This window comes from Taudactylus pleione, unplaced genomic scaffold (genome assembly GCF_031769625.1).
Source record: "Taudactylus pleione unplaced genomic scaffold, aTauple2 ptg000154l, whole genome shotgun sequence".
Lineage (NCBI taxonomy): Eukaryota > Metazoa > Chordata > Amphibia > Anura > Myobatrachidae > Taudactylus > Taudactylus pleione.
In genome coordinates, this window is record NW_028284556.1 from 4,009,846 (window position 1) to 4,031,394 (window position 21,549).

General features: G+C 44.3%; 1 protein-coding gene across 6 annotated transcripts in view; it reads right to left on the reverse strand.

The window, feature by feature from the left end:
- Positions 1-8,644: 8,644 nt before the first annotated feature.
- Positions 8,645-21,549, reverse strand: part of CNST (consortin, connexin sorting protein) — a 167,750-nt gene continuing 154,845 nt past the window's right edge. For all 6 annotated transcript variants that reach the window (XM_088474354.1, XM_088474348.1, XM_088474349.1 and 3 more), the window contains one exon: positions 8,645-11,928. In XM_088474354.1, coding sequence (XP_088330480.1) covers positions 11,723-11,928 — 206 coding nt within the window. In that variant the 3' untranslated portion in view covers positions 8,645-11,722. The remainder of the gene's footprint in view (positions 11,929-21,549) is intronic.

The following is a 21,549-nucleotide window of genomic DNA, read 5'->3' on the forward strand; positions in this document are numbered from 1 at the left end:
TCTTCTTCAGGGTCCATAGGCTCCACAGGGAGACCTTGGGGATGTCCCGAAGCAGTCCTTTTAAGGATGGGGACGCTCCTGCGCCGAGAGGAGAATCCGGCACCCAAAGGAAGCATCCTGAGAGGCGAAGGTATCAAAGGCATCGAACCGACCACGTAGCCGCCTTACACAGCTGAACAGCCAAGGCGCCATGGCGAGCTGCCCATGAGTGACGCGCAGGCCGAGTAAAATGAACATTAACAGAAGTTGGAACATGCAGGTCCGCCTGTGAGTAAGCTTCTGAAATAGTCATATGAAGCCATCTAGCCAATATTTGTTTGTTGGCTGGCCATCCCTTCATGTGAAATCCATAGACCACAAATAAGGAGTCTGATATCCAAAGGGAACTGGTACGGTTCACACAAATCCTGAGGACGCGGACCACATCCAAGGAGGCCTCACCTGCCGAGAGGTCTAGTGATTGAAAGGCCGGTACTATAATCTCCTGATTAATATGGAAACTAGAAACAACTTTAGGAAAGAACTCAGGGCGAGTGCGAAGCACAGCCCTGTTATGGTGAAATATCAGAAAGGGAGAATGACCGGAGAGTGCTTCCAATTCTGACACCTTCCTGGCAGATGCAATACTACTCTGTGGTAGATCCTGGCAGAAGCAGGCTTACATGCTCTAAGCATCGTGTTGATGACAGAGCTAGAGAATCCTTTGGCCCTTAGGAGGAATGTCTCAAGAGCCACGCCGTCAAAGACAGACGATCCAGGTCCAGGTAAAGGCAAGGACCCTGAGACAACAGGTCCGGACATTGAGGTAGGAGGAACGGAGTGTCGACGGAGAGACTCCGAGGATCTAAGTACCAATGACGTCTGGGCCAAGCTGGAGCCACCAGCAGGACAGTGCCTTTGTCTTGACTGAACTTACGAAGAACTCGAGGAAGAAGGGAGACTGGAGGGAAGAGGTATGCAAACTGGAAGGTCCACTTCACTGACAATGCCTCTACAAGGTTGCCTCGGCATCTCTTGTTCTGGATCCATACACAGGCAGTTTGTGATTGTGTCGGTAGGCCATGAGGTCCACCTCTGGGAGACCCCATCTGTTCACTAGGAGTTGAAAACACCTCTTGGTGAAGCGACCATTCCCCGGGATGCATGTCATGATGGCTGAGGAAGTCTGCTTCCCGATTGGGAACTCCCAAAATGAATACTGCCGAAATTACCAAGATGTGACCCTCGGCCCACGTCAGAATGCGGGACACCTCTGTCATTGCTGCCTGACTTCGTCCTTGATGGTTGATGTAAGCCACTGTTGTGGCATTGTTGGACTTAACCTGTACAGGTTTTCCGTGAAGTTTGTACTGGGCCAGGTTGAGGGCCCTCTAGATAACTTGAAGTTGCAATATGTTGATTGGCAGGGTTGATTCGACCGATAACCAACGGTCCTAAAAGGAGTGCAGACCGGTCACTGCGCCCCAGCACCGGAGTCTGGCATCTGTTAGGATTACCAGGTCCAGGATCCAAAAGGGGCTACCCTTGGTTAAATTAGGATGTCTGTAGCCACCAAGATACAGACAGACTAACCTCTGGAGAAAGCACCATCATCTGAGCCTTGATCTGATGGGCTAACACCTGCAAAAGATCCGGGTTTTTTTTTTACAAAGCCTGGAATGGAACTGAGCATATTCCACCATGTTGAAGGTGGACACCATGGATCCTAGAATCTGCATTGTGGATCGACACTCGGCGACTGTGGAGACATCTGCGCACTCGTAGTTGAAGTGTGGAGATCTTGTCTGATGTCAGAAAGATTCTCTGATCCAGAGAATCCAGCAGGGCTCCCAGATGAATCACTCTCTTTGAGGGAATCATGGAGGACTTTTTCCAGTTGAGTAACCATCTGTGCTTGTGCATGAAAGCAATGGTTAACTGCAGAAGGCGGTGAAGCGCTTCTGGGGATCCTGCTAGGAGCAGGAGGTCGTCCAGATATGGTAACAGACGGACACCCTGACCACATAGCTGGGCCGCCCTGATAGCCATAATTTTGGTAAAAACCCGTGGAGCTGTGGATAGTCCAAATGGCAGAGCCTGAAATTGGAAGTGTTGCTGTATAGCAAACCGAAGATATCGCTGATGCGAGGGCGCTATAGGTACCTATATGTACGCGTCCTGAATATCCAGAGATACCATGAAGTCCCCAGGCTCCCTAGCTAGGATGATGGAGCGTAGGGTTTCCATCCTGAACCGGAGTACCCTGAAGAATTTGTTCAAGGATTTAAGGTTGAGGATAGGCCGATGAGACCCATTTGGCTTCTGACCTAGAAAGGGAGTAGAATAATAACCAGTCCCGAGCTGAGATAGTGGGACTGGCACAATTCCCCCTGCTTGCAGAAAGGACTGTATTGTAAGGCCTAGTTCAGATCTGAAGGAGGGTCTGTGTAGAAAACTGGAGGGGAGGCCATCTGAGACATGAGAGGGTGTACCCGTGACAGACCACTTCTCTAACCCAAGCATCTGTGTTGGTTTGACACCAGCACTGGGTGAACTGAAGAAGTTTGCCTCCCACTCTGGGATATCCCAGGGGTAGGCCCGTCCCGTCAGGCTGAGGGTTTATCCTTGGGTTTTGAAGCAGGGCGTCTGGTGTTCCAGGTCTGCTTGGTCCTGGCTTTGGCGGCCCTAGTGGAAGCAGACTGCCTAGGAAAGGACTAACCCTTAGGCCTTGGACTACATCATTAAAGTCCTTTCATCCTCAGGGAAAGCCTAACAGAAGTAGTTGCTGAAGGCAGAAATGTAGTTTCTGATGCTGCCAACGTGGTTACAAACTTGTCAAGGTCTGAGCCAAACAAGATCTCCCCATTGTAGGGTAACCCTTCTAGGCCTTTCTTGGAACCCGCATCTGCCTTCCATGAGCGTAGCCACAGGGTACGGCAGGCAGACACAGCTGCGGCCGAGCCTCTGGAGTTTAGGAGACTGGCTCCAATGTCGCTTCTCCAATATAGGAAGCTGCATCTTGAATGTGAGCAACAAAAGACATCTGATCCCTAGAAGCATCTGAGGGAAAAAGAGTCTTCAAGTGCGTCAGCCCAGCTCTCTATAGCTTTAGCCACCCATGCCATAGCCATGGTTGGACAGGCAACATCCCATGAGAGTATATCGATTTCAGGCAAGCTTCCACTTTCCTATCCGTAGGATCCTTCAAGGAAGTAACTGTAGGAATAGGCAACCTAGCGCTTTTAATTAAACGCATAACAAATGAATCCACCGCAGAGGGTGTTTCCCATTTTGCACAATGAGCCACTGGAAAAGGGTAACATGTCAGAAGTTTTTGTGGTTGAAACCTCTTACCAGGTGAATGCCAGGCTGCAGCCCTGTCTTCAGCTATTTGATCCAATAGGAGGAAATTCTGAAGCCACTTTCTGTCGTTTAAACAGAGGTTTCTTGGATTTAGGGGCTGGCTCTTCATCTTCTTTTAATAAGATGGATCTGACAGCTCGTACCAAGACAGGATGTTAATTTTTGACCGACTCACATTCTCCTCCAGAGGGTAGTCAGGGTTAGAGAGATCAGCATCTACTGCTTCCTCAGATGATAATTCAGAATCTGAGAGTTGCGTGGACTGTGACAATAACACAGGACGCTTAGTGGGCTTACTGGGTAAGGGCTTCTCACCTTTCAACATGGTTTGAAAGGCATTAGATGTAGCCATTAGACTCTGCACAGAGTTAGAGAGTACGTCTACCCATAGTGGGAGCACAGGTCTGTATCGCCTGAACCTGCTGTGGCCACCCCAAAGGGAGAATTACAGCCTGCTGTGATAACCCCATAGGGGGAATGACACCGGCAGGCGGTCCGCAATAGTGGCCAGAACCTGAGAAAATGAAGCCTAGGTGGGCTCCTTTGTACAGGCGCTGTGTTGTCTGATGGGCCTGTGAAGTATATTACTACATAACCCATCTCAAATCCTCCTCACTTAAGCCTGCAGCACATAATTAGCATGATAGCAGTATGGGTGCAGATACCTGTTTATTACTCTTGCCTTTGCTAGACATAGTTGCAGAGTAATATGGCACACAATATGGCACTGGGTATAAAGCAACCACCGTGTATGTAGGATACTAGTAAGAATGCAATATACTGGTCCTGTCTTATGCTTGGGTAAGCTGCAGGAGCACGGAGCACGCAGCCCAAATATGGCACAGTGCAACAACCAACTGTATTTGCCAAACCTCACAAATACTTAGTTCTATATATGTGAGGTACAGGAAAACCCCTGAATACACCTGTATGTTAGGGCAAAGTCAGAAGAAAAGGGAAAGATAAATGCTGACAGTAAAATAGAGAACAGACAGGCAGTGCTAGCATTAGTCACATACTACTAGCATTAGTCAAATCCAGAAATAACATATAACTGCAAACTGGCACTACAATCAACTACTGTCTGGTAGGCAATAGTGCTACATACGCTGGGGAGAGGTATGCAGGGGGACCGGACCACGCATTGTCCTGGGAGAGCTGCGACTGCACCATGAAGATGGCCGCCGGAGACTTTAGACGGGCCGTGGCCAGAGTAGAGCAGCTCGGGGAAGCCAGACCGCAGTGGAAAGGTGCACTGAGCTGAGGGGAGGAGCCGCTTACACAGGAAAGCTGTCTCCCCTGGCCGATTATTAACCCCTGGGACGCTGGTTTCCTGCACCAAATTGACCCTGGTGATCCAGTGGAGCGCGATGGCTGGAGCCTGCATCCACACTCAGCCACCTCCGATCTGTCCCCTGAGACCAAAGGTATCGACTGCCATAACGCGCGGGTCACCGCGAGCGCCGACCCACCTTTCCGGTCCCCTGATGTCCGGGTGCAGACTGGGTCCTCTCTGGGTGCCCTGGCTAGCTCTGACCCCCGGAACATCCACCGAGATCCCCAGATCAGTACTGGCGTTGCGGCACCGGAGGGGTGATGGAGCGGCAGAGCAGACATCCCACGGACAGTTTGCTGCTGCACGCTCTAGTTGTAATAAAATACAGAAAATCATAAATAGAAATAAGCTTTAGGGGCTGCCTAAACAGTCCCCCCTGCGAAATGATGACCCGACTCCGGCCGGGCACCAATTAAACTGAGGTGCCTCTGGCTCGGGGGTGGGGTATAGGGAGAGTGGACCCAGTGCATCCTGGGAGCTGAAAGCTTTAACTGTGCGGTGCCCGGATTCAATTCCATCAGCTACACCCCCCAAGGTCTCCCTGTGGAGCCTATGGACCCTGAAGAAGAAAGATTAGTTCATTATTTCACTTGCTCTGAAACACAATGATGAGACAAGTGATTGGACACACAGAACTACTCTATTACTCATACAGTAGGCATTTCTACTACTAGCTCATTGGATGTCTGATACATCAACCCTACATTTGGGCCTATAATTCAAACAGTTAAAAGAGCGGAGAAGCGGACCATGGGAAAAGTTGCCCATAGCTACCATTCAGCTTTGAGGTAACAATTATCAAGTACATTATATAGATTGATAGGTAGAAGCTGATCGGTTGCTATGGGTAACTTCTCCAGTCTTTTCCCTGCTTGATACATAAACCGCTGTGAGAGTTTAGCAGTAAGCTCTCACACTTTTACAACTCGGCCAATGTAATAGAGTCCGAGAACATACAAACTCGCATGTTTTTAGACTCTGACGATTTAAACTCTCATCCAGATGTTTTCCCATTTTGAAGATAAAACTCGACCAATGTGAGATTACTGCTAAGCTCTCACATTTTCTAAACTCTCACCCTATTACATTAGGCGCATAGTCTTATTTAAATGATCATATATGTTTAATATGTCTGACTGATCTTAATATTTTAAAAAAGCAATCACTTATACAGCAAACTAGTAGTGACATGTTTATCTCTGCAATGTTAATTACATTTTTGTTATTATTTTTTACTTCCATAATATGCAATATATACCCAAATTCAGAGTATTGTAACGTGTCACTTTTTTTTGCTTCTAAAATACAGAAATTAGAAAAAAAAAACCTTACCTTAGCCCCAATCTTTTTTTTTTTATTGCACCCATTAATGTTAATGAATACACACCAGGGCTAGAATAACAATGGGGCGGATGGCACTACAGCTCCAGGCTCCACATAAAAATGCACACAGTATGCCATAAATTATAAGTATTAAAATTGCATTTCTGTTTTCCTTTCTATTTTTATGTAATTAGGGAGATAATAGGGCTGATAGTGTAGGGGTTGTACATGCCAGCTTCTATAATTTATCTATCATGATCTATAAAATGACAGAAGCTGATTGATTGCTACTTTATCACTTGATCTCTTTTTAAGGTTTGATACATCTCCCCCCATGTCTTGTGGAATAAACAGAACTACTACTGTATATAGCATGCAGCACTCAGCACTGTGTCTTGAGCTGATGGAGAATGTATCATATGACTTCTGAGCCACTGTACTAAAAGAGCTACTGAAATATATGCCAGGAGAATGATTCATGAATCATCATGACAATCTAGTTCAATCAGCTCCACAGAGTCCTCACAATGTCTGAGCACAGCAGTGCCACCTGTGGTAGTTTAGCAGTACTCATGCCCAGTGGAGCTGCTGTGTTCAATCTCACTGTGTCTAACTCCTCCAACTTGCTTTAGTTATTGATGAACTAATTTTTGCCAGAGCTGTAAACCTATGCTGGGTACACACTAAGCGATGTGTGTACCCAGCGATGCGACACACAACGCGGCTGCTGATGGGCCAACATATTGGTCGGCCCATACACAACGGGCGATCTAGTGCTCGACCGCCCGATATGCCGGCCCCCCTGCATAGACTTGCATGGGATCGTCAGCTGCATCGCCTGATCATACATGCTGCACATAAGATCAGGCGATGAGGCTGACGACCCCACAGGAGCGCGTACTACACAATGTTGTATATACACATTACACATATTTTAACGACTTGTCGTTCCGATGTGTCAGAATCGGCCAAATCTTTAAAAGATATTGTGTAGTGTGCAAGGGGTCTTTAGTGAACTGGATGACTTCATTTGGAACTGATCTTTCATGAACTACCCATCACTATCCTAGACAATAGGTATAAAATAGAATATACATGTAAAAATTATCAATTCACCACATAATACCTGTTGTATATAAAATAATGAAAGCCTCACATGAGGTAATTGTATATTAGAATTCATGATTGCCCTACTGCTTTTGTAATATGAGCAAAAGTTTTCAAAATCAATAAGAACTAGGTGGTCCATTTACCAATAATCGCGATATTGGCGAGGATATTTTTGGCCAATATTGTCGCAATTGTTTTTCCTGCACTTTCTCTATGCAAGAAAAACCCTTGGCAGCAGCTGCGTTAACACGATGTCCCTGCAAAGTCTCCACAGGCAGTCTTTTAGGTTGTCCGAAGACTGTCCTGCTCTACACATACCATACTCTATACATGGCATACATATATATATATATATAATTTTTTTTTCACCATATACATAGCACTACCCGTTGCTTGTCTGCCTTGCATTCATACCTATCATTGATAGAGATACACGTCAAGAGTTTAACCAGCTGCCGCGATCTTACTTGGTCAAAGATTGTCATCTCCGTAAGACTAATGCTGGGCATACACTATACAATTTTCTGTCAGATATCTGTACAATCTGGCTGGTTGGAATGAAAACCTGGTAATGTATGGGAGCAAATAACAATAGAAATTTGCTCCCAAACACTAGAAAACGGACCAGATTTTCCTTCCCACCAGACAGATTTGACAGATATCTGACAGATAATTGTAGAGTGTATGCCCAGCATAAGACTATACGGTCGCCACCGGTCTGATCCCTTTTGTTTAGTTTAACTGAAAGTACTCCTCCTTAAGCAGCCATGTTTCACATGAATTCCCTCCGCTGTTTTAGGTCTGTATTATTATGCGGTTCTACTGATGTCTCAGATTGTACATTGTGCTGTTTGTTCACCATGTAAACCCATCCTCCACTGTTATTCTTTTTTTCTTCTGTACCTCCATAATTTTTTTTTTGCTTCAGGAAAAACTATTGATGGTAAAACAGAAAGAAGAAACTTCATATAGAATAATTTAATATAATTTCAATTTTTTTAGTTTATTTTTGAAAAATCTGATTATATTTCAATTGCCGTTTAAAAGAGGAAATATATTTCCCATAACAATCTTTTAAAAAGACAAATAAAAGAAGTAGCAGTTTGTGTTTCTAACTTGCTAAACAAGACTTTACCTTTTTTTCTGGTATCTGGAACTTCCTGCAGAACAGGATTAAAACCAGATATTCCGTACCTGTATTTGGTTATAAGACACTTTTTTGTAATATGTATTTAATGAATGCTGTGTGTATTACATGAGGCAAAATAACATCACAGTGCAACAACAAGCTCCCAGTCACAAAGGAGGAGTTGGCATTTTGGTGTCACCGCCTCAGAGGGTGCCACCCAGTGCGGTCCGCACTCCTCAAGTGACGCCACTGATTCTTGATATTAAAGGATAGTATCTGTTGCAACTGAGATTAGAGGTTCTGTGTACAAAACGTGGATTCTTGAATTTTTGTGTGGTCCAAACTAGAGTGATGAAAATAGTAATACGTAAACAGAGAATTAGAAAAACAAACAACAGTAGATGAACCATGTAAAATCTTATTCTTTTTAATTTTAAGACAGAAAGGGCAAAATTATTTATGCAAAGATCTTGATGAGACAACAATGAAAAGATAAAACAATGCAAGACCAATGAACACAGCTCTACCTTGGAAGGGCAACCTAATGTAATTTGTGTATAATGATTACAATACACATTTAATAAAGGGTATTTCTAAAGCTTCCTAAGATAGCATTTGTCATTGCAAAATATTGTTTACTAATAAAAATGTCCCCATGATTTGTTGCTCTTAGGGCTCAATCCTAATAGGTACGAATTTAAATGTGAGTCTGTTTCAGGAAATTAACAGACATCTCACAAATGCACGCACCTGAGAAATCTGACATTCAATTAGAAATGCCAATTTGCGGGACTCGCAGAGAGGGTGTGCAACCTTTCTACAAAATTGTGCCCTGGGAGAATGACATGAAAAAATGGAGATACCATCCTGGACCCCCACAAAAAGTGGCAACTGAGATAACAGGACAACACAGGCTGTTACTGGCCATAACGAAAGTACTGGAAGTCAAATGGCTGATTTTTGCACTTTTATTAAATGGTTGAAAAATTATAACAAAGTGTTTTTCTTTAAATTAAACTCTTTACACACATTGTCAGAAAAAATTCTGTACATTGATTTTGCAGTATTTTTATACAAGTTTGTAAATAGTTGGAATAAACACTCTTACCTCATGTGCAAGTTCAAAAACCCCTCTCCCATCATACAACACCTCCATATACCTGTCCCACATCATTTACACCTTCACATACCTGTCCCACATCATTTACACCTTCACATACCTGTCCCACATCATTTACACCTTCACATACCTGTCCCACATCATTTACACCTTCACATACCTGTCCCACATCATTTACACCTTCACATACCTGTCCCACATCACTTACACCTTCACATACCTGTCCCACATCACTTACACCTTCACATACCTGTCCCACATCATTTACACCTTCACATACCTGTCCCACATCATTTACACCTTCACATACCTGTCCCACATCACTTACACCTTCACATACCTGTCCCACATCATTTACACCTTCACATACCTGTCCCACATCATTTACACCTTCACATACCTGTCCCACATCACTTACACCTTCACATACCTGTCCCACATCATTTACACCTTCACATACCTGTCCCACATCATTTACACCTTCACATACCTGTCCCACATCATTTACACCTTCACATACCTGTCCCACATCATTTACACCTTCACATACCTGTCCCACATCATTTACACCTTCACATACCTGTCCCACATCACTTAACCCGAGCTTTTTTTTTTTTTTTTTTTTCAAAGTTCACGTGACAACGGGCATGTCTTTATTGGCCAAATGATGCTATTTATACCTCTCCAAGTCCACAATATAATAAGATAAATACTTTATGGTCATTGTAAAAGCACATCAAAATTACAAGTATTCATTGGGAGGGGTGTACCAGAGGTTCTGCACTGTGTCCTGACATTTTTACCTTACATTTTCCTAATTTTTTACACCTGCTCAGTGGGGTGCGCACAAAAAACCCCATTAATTTCCTGTGAAAAATCAATGAGAGTTTGGAATTGGACTGCAAATGTATATCGCAGGGTGAATTCGCCATGAGAACAGCTCGCAGGACCCAACTCGCACCTAACAGGATTGACGCTTACAGTACTATTGAATTATTCTCAATAATATTTTTTACTTTTCTTTTTTTCTTCCATACAGAGATTATAAAAATGTGTTAAGCTGAATACACACACAACAATTTTGTTACCAACGATTTTATGAACAATTTTAGATTATCTGTCAGATTTTTTAAAGTGTAATGAATGATTTTTTTGAACTACAAACGATTTTTGCATATTCCCTTAATGAAAATCGTTGAGTTGACAAGTCTGACTGAACTACAAACATGAACGCGCATGAACGATAATCGTTCATCGTTTGACTCAGAAAGTGAACGATTTTTTTCAAACGATTATCGTTGAATGATATCGTTTAACGATAATCGTTCAAAAAAATCGTTGTGTGTGTATGCAGCTTTATGACTATTTTGGTGCATTGAGCAGTCAATATTTCCTGAAGCAGTTAAAATAAGAACCCTACCTCCAAAAAAAAACAAACCTGGAAAACAAAACAAACCACAACACTCAGTTTGATCTGAAGAATTGATAAGAAGAAATCATACTACAATGATAAAACACTCAATTATAAACATTGTGGAGTAAACCGAAAACCATTGCACATCAAACAAGAGTCTGGAAATTCCATTTAAACTGATTAAACAAAAATAAATAAGATTTACACAGGAAAAGGGTACTGGGCCAGCCAGTACTAACATGTACGGAAAGAAATATTACCCTCAATGCTTGGTAGCAGAATTGGCTGATAAAAATGAATCTGGGCTTCTCTGTTTTTTTATAGGAAATAGGTGTTGTGATTTTGAGAACAAACATAATTAGAATATATTTAAGAAGCCATTTTTTACCTATACAAAAATAAAAATAGGATTGCTTTAGTATTTCCAAAGCATAAAATAATTTTACAACCTATATAAAAAATACATAAATTAACAAAATATAGGAGACTGGAACAGTATTTTTGTCTAATGGGCAGAATATTTTTTTGTTTCAGTGATCAGACCACAAAAGCTCAAACAGTCACCAAAACGAAAATTAAAGAAATACAACACACACAAATAAATAAAAAGCATAAAAACAATTTGCTTCAACTTTAAAAACATACACAGTTGTTGCTTCATTAAAAAATGAATGCCTTGAGTTGTAAAAACAGTAAGTGGATTTTATATCTTCAGTGGTTCCATTAGTGGCTAAGGAACATTTCTCAGCCATTTCAAAGTCTTTTTTTCCCCCACATCACTATATATTTTTTTGTACTTAATATTCATCTAAAATAATTGACCATAGACTCTCTCTTCTTTTACAATGTTTTCAAATAAAATTTAAATATTCATTATTTAAATTACAATTTAATCCAAGGTTTGGTGGTAGTCAAGCTAAGTGAGAAGACAAACTGAAACCTTGTCTTCTATGTGACAAACAGCCAGTGCCTTAACGCTTCCATTCCCTGTACAGCCTGAGTGTAGTAGAAGTCCATATTTGCAGCAAAGTCTTTACATATAGATGACTCCACGTCGCCAAACGTGCAGTATAATGCAGTTCCGCCAATGCTAAGAAACACAGTTACAATGCAAAGTGCTACCAGCAAAATGCAGGAGCCTCCACCAATTTCTTCTGCAATAAAAGAAAAAATATTGCGGTAAAATTCCTGGCAGTGTACATTCATTTATTTAGTTCATAATACAAACAAAAAAGAAAATACTTATGCTTTAAACACCAACATGACTAAGGGCCTCATTTATTAATGAGTTTTATCACCAAAACGAGTGATAAATTTCACGGTGTATGATAAATGGTGCTCCAGCCAATCAGCTCCCAACTGTCAACTGAAAAATGACAGTTGGGAGCGGATTGGCTAGAGCACCATTTATCATACACAGTGAAATTTATTACTCGTTTTGGTGACAAAACTCGTTAATAAATGGGGGCCTATATGAGAATGGTTTGTTTTATTTCATTACATGATTAGACTCTTTATCCAACTGATAATACTGGGTTGCTTTCCTAAGGCCCTCAGCCTGAAACACATTATAAGATGAAATGACAAAGACAAAATACATCAAACATTTATATACATTGAGGCCAATTTTAGTTCAAACAGCTGTTTTCTTTTGAAACATTTTTTAAATTAAATGTTGCTCCTTTCAAACGGTTAAAAGGAAAGGCCAGGGAGCACAAGATTCTGTGGATTTTTCCACTTGTCATTTATACCACTTTCAGACATAAATTCCCAGCTTCAACCCGAGACACCAAGCACAGGTAGAAGCCGGAATTACCCCTTTCACACTTATGGGTGCGACCCGGTTGTTCCCGGGTCGTCACCTTTCACACCAGACAATGGTCTTGCAGTGACCTGGGTCTTCCAGCTTTCAGTGGGCACTTGGAGACGATCTCCGCTCCAAGCATCACAGTCTCCGGCAAATCAATTTGTTTGAGGCATGATCCAGGTCGTCACCTTTCACACTTGAGCCGGGTCGTTGACCCAAGTTGCAAGTCCCGGGAAAAACTCTGCTAGCGAGCAGGGTCGCGGACCTGGGACCGTCAACCTGGGTTTCACCTTTCAAACATATGCCAGACCCGGGTATATGCACGTTCATGCGCAAATACCAGGCTTAAGTCTGAATGGGGGTATAATACACATTAAAAAGAAAGATAAAAGGATGTTCAATTGGAACTAAATCCAAACAATATTTCTGATCTATTGTAGAGGATGGTAAATTGCACTGTTGTATATTCTTGTTTTTCAAATACAATAATCTCTTTCTTCAGCAAACAAAATTGTTCTTCAATCCTGTACACTGTATAATCTCTCTCGATATTTTGTGGGTAGAAGGAGCTTCAATAACGGACTTGGACTGAATAAAAATACTGGGCCTGATTCAGACCCGGTCGCAAGCGCTGAGCGCTCGCAACCGGGTCGATGGTGACCCAGAGCGCATGCACACGATGGAGCCGGCGCTCCAGATCTCGCACCAAAGGGGGCGTGTGCCGGGGGGGGGAGCTTTCGGTTCTGTTTGAGCCGAAAGCTCTCTGGGGCTTGCGGCAAAACGAGACCCTACCACAAGGGTCTCGTCGCAAGCCCGATGGTCGCAATGGTCTTGACCATCGCGATCATCTTCCTGGCCGCTCGCTATAGCTGTGGGTGCTCACCCACAGCTATGTGAGCGGCCAGGAGGCCGTTCTAAAAAAGAAAAAAAAAAGACCGACCCTGATTCAGAGCGAGCGCTCTGTCAGAGCCACTGTTCATATTATTATCTTTTGTTAGTCTGGCTCCACCAAGTGTCATAAGCACCGTATAGGAAAAAAATTTTACACTGAGACACATCCAATAAAATATAAGTACAAAACAGCCCATATAAGTGGAAAACTTAAAAAGTGAAACAATTAGACAACAAAGTGCTTGACATTAGAAACCGTATTACCCTGGGAGTAGGTGGAAAAAAGGATCATTGAAAATGCAAGGGAAGAACAAGAGCGTGGAGAGCTAACAGACTAAGGGAGTCTGGGTATTATTGGGAGGTGAGCTGGGAGGAAAGGGAGACTAGAGTGTGCAGTTAAGATTGCGAGGAAAGTGTAGATGAACACGATATTAGCTAGCTGGCTGGAACAGAAAGCAGATTAGTGGTTTGGCCTCACACACTGGACGTTACTATGATGCCCTTATTAGCCTCTACACACAGCATATGCACACTAGACACTGCAGCATGCGGGCGGATGCATACTTATTTTCTAATTATAGAACTGGCTATATAAAGCAGTCATTTTACTGTAATATCCCTAATTAAGTCCTGAAATTGCTGTATTGAATTAAATGCATAGGGGCAAGTTCAAGGACTGTTTTCCTCTCTGTGTTCATGACTATCTTCATGCTGCAAGATTCCTGTTATAGATGAGCATGCTTTTCTTATTTTAAATGTACGAGCAGTACCTTACCTGTTATGCTTATATGTTGATAAATTGTTGGACATCCTGCACTAGATAGTTTTGTTTTGTTTTTTTTCCCTGACTGTCAGAAAAATGTAAAACCTTGCAATCAAGTATAGCAGATGAGTGATTTATTTCGTTTGGGCTAATCTCTTGAACCACTGAACAGATATTTGATGGGGTTTTCACTATTCTATACAGCACTGGTCGAGGAATGTTCAGGTGTATGAACCACTCATCTGTTACAAAAATTTGAGTTTTGGTATAACATACCTCAGTTAACTCTTTTTCTTCGAGGTCCATAGGGTCCACAAGATCTACCTTGGGGTATGTAGTTGGAGTGATCCATTGCACCAAACAGCTTACAGCTTTGAAGCTCCCAGCATGCACTGGTTCTCCTCTCTACATACCCCGCCCCCAGCCACAGACATTCAGTTTGTAAACAAGCCTAACGGCAAGAGACGGAAAGCGGAGAAGGAAGTACAATGTACTCAAGAAACACTCTCAAAATACGAAGAGGGAATCAGTGATACAAAAAAAGCAAAGAACAGATCCCAACTGAGGCCAGGTGCGTCAGGGTGGGCGCCCTGTGGACCCTATGGACCTCGAAGAACGAGACAACTGAGGTATGTTATGCAATAACTCTAATTTTCTTCTTCAGAGTCCATAGGGTCCACAGAATCTACCTTGGGGATGTCCTAAAGCAGTTCCCTTAAGGGTGGGGACGCTCCTGAGCAGAGAGGAGAATCCGCCGCCCAAAGGAAGCATCCTGGGAGGCAAAAGTATCAAATGCATAAAATTTGATAAAGGTATGGACAGAAGACCAAGTGGCCACCTAGCATAGCTGTTCAGCCAAGGCGCCATGTCTAACCGCCTACGATGGTCCCACAGACCGAGTAGAATGCTCTGTCACCTTGTTCCTGACCAGGAGATCAGCCTGTGTATAGACCTGAGAAATAGTCATACGCAACCAGCGAGCCGAAGTCTGTTTGTTAGCTGGCCAGCCTCATTTGAGAAACAACTATGGAGAGCTACATGACAGTGCTGCCAAATCCGAAACTCTGCGAGCTGAGGAAATAGCGAGGAGAAACAGTGTCTTCGCTGTCTGCCATCTAAGGTCCACCTTATCCAACGGCTCAAAAGGAGAAGCTTGCAGTGCCCTGAGAACTAAAGATAAATCCCAAGGTGCCACCGGAGGAACAAATGGAGGTTGCAGACGGAGAACCCCCTGCAAAAATGTTCTAACATCCGGCAGGGGAGCAATTCTGCGCTGGAACCATACTGACCATGCAGAAACCTCAACTCTCATTGTAGCCAGGCGAAGACCTAAGTCTATTCCCGCCTGAAGAAAACCAGAAACTCGCGAAACCCTGAAAACTTTAGGATCATATTTTCTGTGGGAACACCAAAGAAAAAATTAATGCCAAATCCGGTGATAGATGCGGGTAGAAGCAGGCTTCCTAGCCCTCAGCATCGTCTGGATCACAGAAATAAAGTAACCTTTGGCCTTTAAGACGAAAGACTCAAGAGCCATGCTGTCAAAGCCAGCCAAGGTAAATCCGGATATAGGCAGGGACCCTGCACTAGTAAATCGGGTCGTAGAGGCAGAGGAAGTGGACTGTCTATGGATAGACATGTCAGATCGGTGAACCAATGTCTCCTGGCCAGGCAGGAGCTATTAGTATTATCCTGCCGCCCTCCTACTTGAACTTTGACGACCCTTGGGAGGAGGGAGATTGGAGGAAACAGGTATGCCAACCTGAAGTTCAACTCATTGCCAGAGCGTCCACGAAGGCGGCTGAGGGGCTCCTTGTTCTGGACCCGTAACTGGGGACCTTGTGGTTGTGACAACAAACATTTATGTGTAGGTGACCTTCCTCATCCGCCCACCTTCCCTGAAAGGTGTGATGACCTGTCACCACTCCCCATCCTCGAAGACTTGCATCCATGGTGAGGAGTACACAGTCTGGGACCCATAACCCTTGTCTAAATGAGTCGTCTGCAGCCGCCAAGCGAGGGAGAGACAAACCTCTGGTGAGATGCGGATCATCTGAGACTTTATCCAATGATACCGACCATCCCAATGAGACAGAATCCATTGCTGCAGGGACCTGGAGTGGAACTAGGCATAAGCCACCATGTTGAATGTGGAAACCATGGAGCCCAGCACCTGCATTGTAAAGTGTACTGATACTTCCTGCTTGCAAAGTAGACTGTGCACACGAGATTGAAGTGCTGCAATCCTGTCCTCTGGCAGAAGAATTCTCTGTCCCAGAGAGTCCAGTAGCGCCCCTAAGTGCACCATTTGCTGAGTTGGACAAATAGAAGACTTTTTCCAATTGATTATCCAGCTGTGCCCTTGTAGGCAGACAATGGTCATCTGGAGATGACATTGTAACAGGAGGTCATCCAGATATGGCAGTATCCTGACTCCTTGTCTTCTGAGATGAGCCGTCATGACTGCCATTATCTTGGTAAATACCCGAGGGGCTGTGGCCAACTCGAAAGGTAGAGCCTGAAATTGGTAATAGTACTGATCTACCGCCATTCTCAGAAATCCTTGGTGAGATTGTGCAATAGGAACCTGCAGATAAGCATCCTGTATATCCAGGGAAACCATGAAACTCCAGGCTTCATTGCCAGCATAATTGACCATTAGGTTTCCATACGGAATTTGGGCACATGGATGAATCTGTTGAGAGACTTCAGAATCAGGATAGGGCGATGAGACCCACTTAGTTTCTGAATCAAAAACAAATTTGAATAATAACCCCTTCCCTGTTGCGTCACAGGAATTATGACTCCTGACCTCAGGAGGGCCCCAATAGCATCCCGGAAGGCCAAAGATCTGATCGGGTCTACCGGAAGGATTGTACTAACAAACTTCTGAGGAGGATGCCTCAGGAACGTGATGGCGAAACCATGAAAGACCACCTCTAGAACCCAGACATCGCTAGTGGTCTGATGCCAGGCATGAGAAAACTGTAGAAATCGGCCTCCCACCCTGAGACCTTTCAGGGAGAGGCCCGCCTCAGCAAGCAGTGGGCTTTTCGTCCGGCTTGGAAGCAGGACGTCTGGTTGACCAGGATTTCCTGGTCTGCAGTTTCCAGTGGGAATTGTCCTGTCTAGAGGAAGACTGTCCCTTTGCGCTACCCTGTGGGCGAAAGGACTGGGCTTACGACTGCCTATACTTAGGAGTAGTTGTAGATGGCAACCCCGCAGCATTAGATGCCGCCAAAGAAGACACTGTCATCCAGTTCTGGTCCAAAGAAGACACTGTCATCCAGTTCTGGTCCACAGTACCTTCCCAACAAAAGGCAAAGAATCTAGGGCCTATTTGGACCCTGTATCCGCCTTCCAGGTCTTTAGCCAAAGGGTTCTTTGGGCTGCAACTGAAGTTGCTGATACCCTAGAAGCCAAGATACCCGCATCAATGACCGCTTCCCCCATATACATAGCTGCTTCTTGCATCTGCCTGAGATGAGACAGCTGTTCTCTGGTAGCATTCGGCATGCTATCCTCCAGAGCCTTCGTCCATTCTTCCATAGCCTTGGCTACCCAGGCTACAGCCATAGCAGGTCTGGTAATAGCTCCAGATAATGAAAACACTAATTTTAAATAGTTATCAAGTTTTCTATCTGTAACCTCTTTTAATGAGGATGCTGCAAGAATGGGTAATGTAGAGCTCTTGATCAATCTAGTTACATCTACTGATGGGGGAACTTCCCATTTGTTACACTCACCAAGTGCAAATGGGTACCGAGAGATTAAATTCCTTGTAACATGAAAATGCTTATTTGGAGTACACCATGCTTCAGACATGAGATTCGTCAGTTGTTCAGATTGAGGAATATAATCTTTAGCCACCTTCTGACGCTTAAAGACCGGAGTCTTAGATTTCGGCGGAACCTCCTTTTCCTCTATACGGAGGGCAGATCTAACCACTCTCACCAGAGGGGACATCCACAGAGGACTGATGGTCTTCTTCCACTGAGCAACACCCCAAAATCTGAGTATCAGAGTGCGATGAGGAGGTTGAGTCAGAATCCTGAGGCAATGTCTGAAGAAAATCTCTCTTATGCCCCTGCTTTACTGCCACTGGTCTATTCGCCTGCACCACTTGCTGAGGGGCTATAGACGACAGCATACTCCGACTAGAGTGAGCAGAAGAATCAAACCAACAGGGATTTATGGGGGACATATACCTAGAAGGATGCAAATGCTGTTGGTATCCCATAGCAGGAGGCAATATTGTGGCAGGAGCACACGACGCTGCAGCCCTGTCCACCAATTGCGACAACACCTGAAACCAAGAGGCCACCCAAGGGTGGTTATTGTGCTGGTGCAGGTGTACAAGATAGAAAAGGTGGTTATTCACAACAGACACTACACAACCAATCTTGCACAAAATCCTGTTCAGACAGGCCTGCAAAACAGGATTTACAAGATTTTAGCACAGGAAGCTCATCCGTCTCTCCTTTACCTTTACACATAGCAATGTGTAACAGGTATAAGGTATAGAGTATAAATGCAATGTGACTTTAAATGAAGAAACCCCACCTTCAGAGGGATGAGGAGAAACACAGTGATAGATGTATCTGACAGTTTTGAAAACAAAAAAGGCAGTATAAATACAGCAGCTACAATGCATAAATGCATCACAGTCACATACAATGCATAAATATACTCAAATGCTAAATGCAAATAACCTCTGAATCAACTGACTAGCCCCTCAGGGGTATTGGTAGGATATTGAGTGCTATATAGCTGACCCAGGGGAAAAGTATACAGGGAGACAGACCTAACCTCTGAGAACCAACAGCTTTCAGCAGTGCACCCAAGGTGGACTGTGAGCGTTTCACACACGAGGTGGTCAGAAGTAGAAGTAGCAAACCAGATGCGGGAATCCGCAACCAGAAATTGCGTCTGGGTTGGGGGAGGAGCGGCCCGGGGGAAGTGCCTCTCTCCCCTAAGCTGCGATTTTGGCAGCACGGGTAAGCTGGCCTCACAGTAGTAGACGCTCCTAGTGCGCTCTAGTGCATCTACTACCCATTCCCCGCGACAGACGATATGGCCCCGGCCGCCTTAGTGAGGACACATTAAACGAGACTTTCACCCACAGCTGCCTCCGATGCGTCTCCTACACCGGAGGCCTGGAAAGCTTCGCGCATGATTCCCACGAGGAATCATCTTACCTGCCATCTCTGTATATCCGATCGCAGTCCAGACCCCAGCGATGCCACTAGCGGAGCCACGCTGAGGCCCGCCGAATACATACATACTCACATATATACATATAATTGTATACACACACATTTATATACAGCACAGCCACTTGTGAGTCCAGAGTCTCAGCACAGCCAATACAGCAGAGTATAGCGCAGCACACAGAAACGTGCAGTGTGCCCCCTATACACAGTAAAGGTGCTCACACACATAGCGATCTGCACATGATTCCACGATGTGTGCGATTGCCCCTGAACTCCCCCTCGGCAGCTCCCTGGCAATCCTACTCACGATTTGGAGTAAAAAATGTCCAATCTGACTTAAGATCTATCGTGCATCCAGTACATTGTGTCCCAGATTGGCAAATCTGCCCTACAGCACGGCAGATCTGAAGATGCGATGTACGACGAGTGGGGACGCACATTGGCATCGTGAGTGGACATTCACGATTTTACCGTATTTTACACGATTTGTGTTTGTGTGTATATATATATATATATATATATATATGGTCAGCCACAAGGAAATTATATTTATATCTCTATCTATCTCTCTCTCTCTCCCCCTCTCCCTCTCTCTCTCTATATATATATATGTCACATGACATAGCCACTCTCAGTGTCAGATTCAGTAGCACCCCTTTCTGTCTAGTGTTTGCCTGCCCCTCTCCTCCTGTCACCCAGCCTGAGATAGACCTAGCATACCTGAGCCTCACTCGTCCTGCTGCCATTGCCGGCTCCGGCGGCTAATCTGGAGGCGGAGGCAGAGCCTGAGTTGTCACTCATGGCTCTGCTCCACAAAGGCTCATGGGAGGAGTAGCTGCGGGTGCGGACATGCGCAGCATGCCATCCCGTGGCCATCTTCTTTGTCTCCTCCTGTAGCTAGGCAAGGATGAGCTTCTGCTTCAGAAGCTCATTCTAGTGATCTGGCTCAGCTGTCAACCTGATCAGCTGGCCGCTGTGCTGCCCGATCGGAGCTGAGCTCCGATCACGGCAGCATGGGGGGTTAGAGCCGTGGATGCCCCTAGGCATTCCAGTTGCCCTAGGCATTTGCTTAGAATGCCTATGCCTAGGGCCGGCTCTGGTCATGACTGCCATTAACTTGGTAAATACCCAGGAGGGCATTCCCCAGGCGCCATTGCCAAATTAATTGACCGGAGAGTTTCCATACGGAACTTGGGTACATGGATAAACCTGTTGAGGGTTTTTAGATTTAGAATAGGGCGATGAGACCCATTTGCTTTCTGACCCAAAAATAGTTTGGAATAATAACCTCTTCCTTGTTGCGACACAGGAACCGGGATTATTACCCCTGCCTGCAGCAATGAGTGAATGGCCTCCTGAAGGGCCAAGGCATTGACTGCACCTGATGGAGGATCTGTGCAAAAAAAAAAAAAAAAGGAGGTATGGATGCATCAAGTGTTTTAAATATCGCACGCGGTCGCAGCAGACTGTTTTTTAACGGTTTTAAAAATTGTGTTTTTACGACACGAAAATATACTTGCACTCATTTTAACGTACCCCCAATTTACGTGGAACAGTAATTTCCTGGAAAAAAATAGCTTTCTATCTTTTTTAAAAGTTATTTTTGATTTTTTTTGTGGTCCAAAATTTGTGCAGTAATTTTTCAGCAAAGTACGCAACTTACGATTTTTTCCCCAAGTAATCATTAAGGGGGGTCTAAAGGGTTCTGAAAGAAATCCCCACATTTTTAGACAAAAATAGGGATTTCGCTTTTTTTTTCCGCCTGGTCTGGGATGGAGAAAACTTTTCTCCAGTTTTTTTTCACTTGTAGCCGTTTTCATTTGTTTTTTGATGAAATGAATACGGCCCTAGGTGCGTCACATGAGCATCCACAGTAGGAGGTACTTCCCACTTAGTACATTCAGAAGCTGGGAAAAGGATACAACCATGTTAATCTTTAATTCACATAAAACAGCTTATACCGGTTACCCCATGCCTCTTCCATAAGCTCCGTGAGCTGCTCAGATTTATGAAACTCCGTTTTGGTCACCTTCCGGTGTTTAAACACTGGAGCCTTACTAGGATTGATTTAACCGCCCTCACCAAAGGAGGAACATCCCCT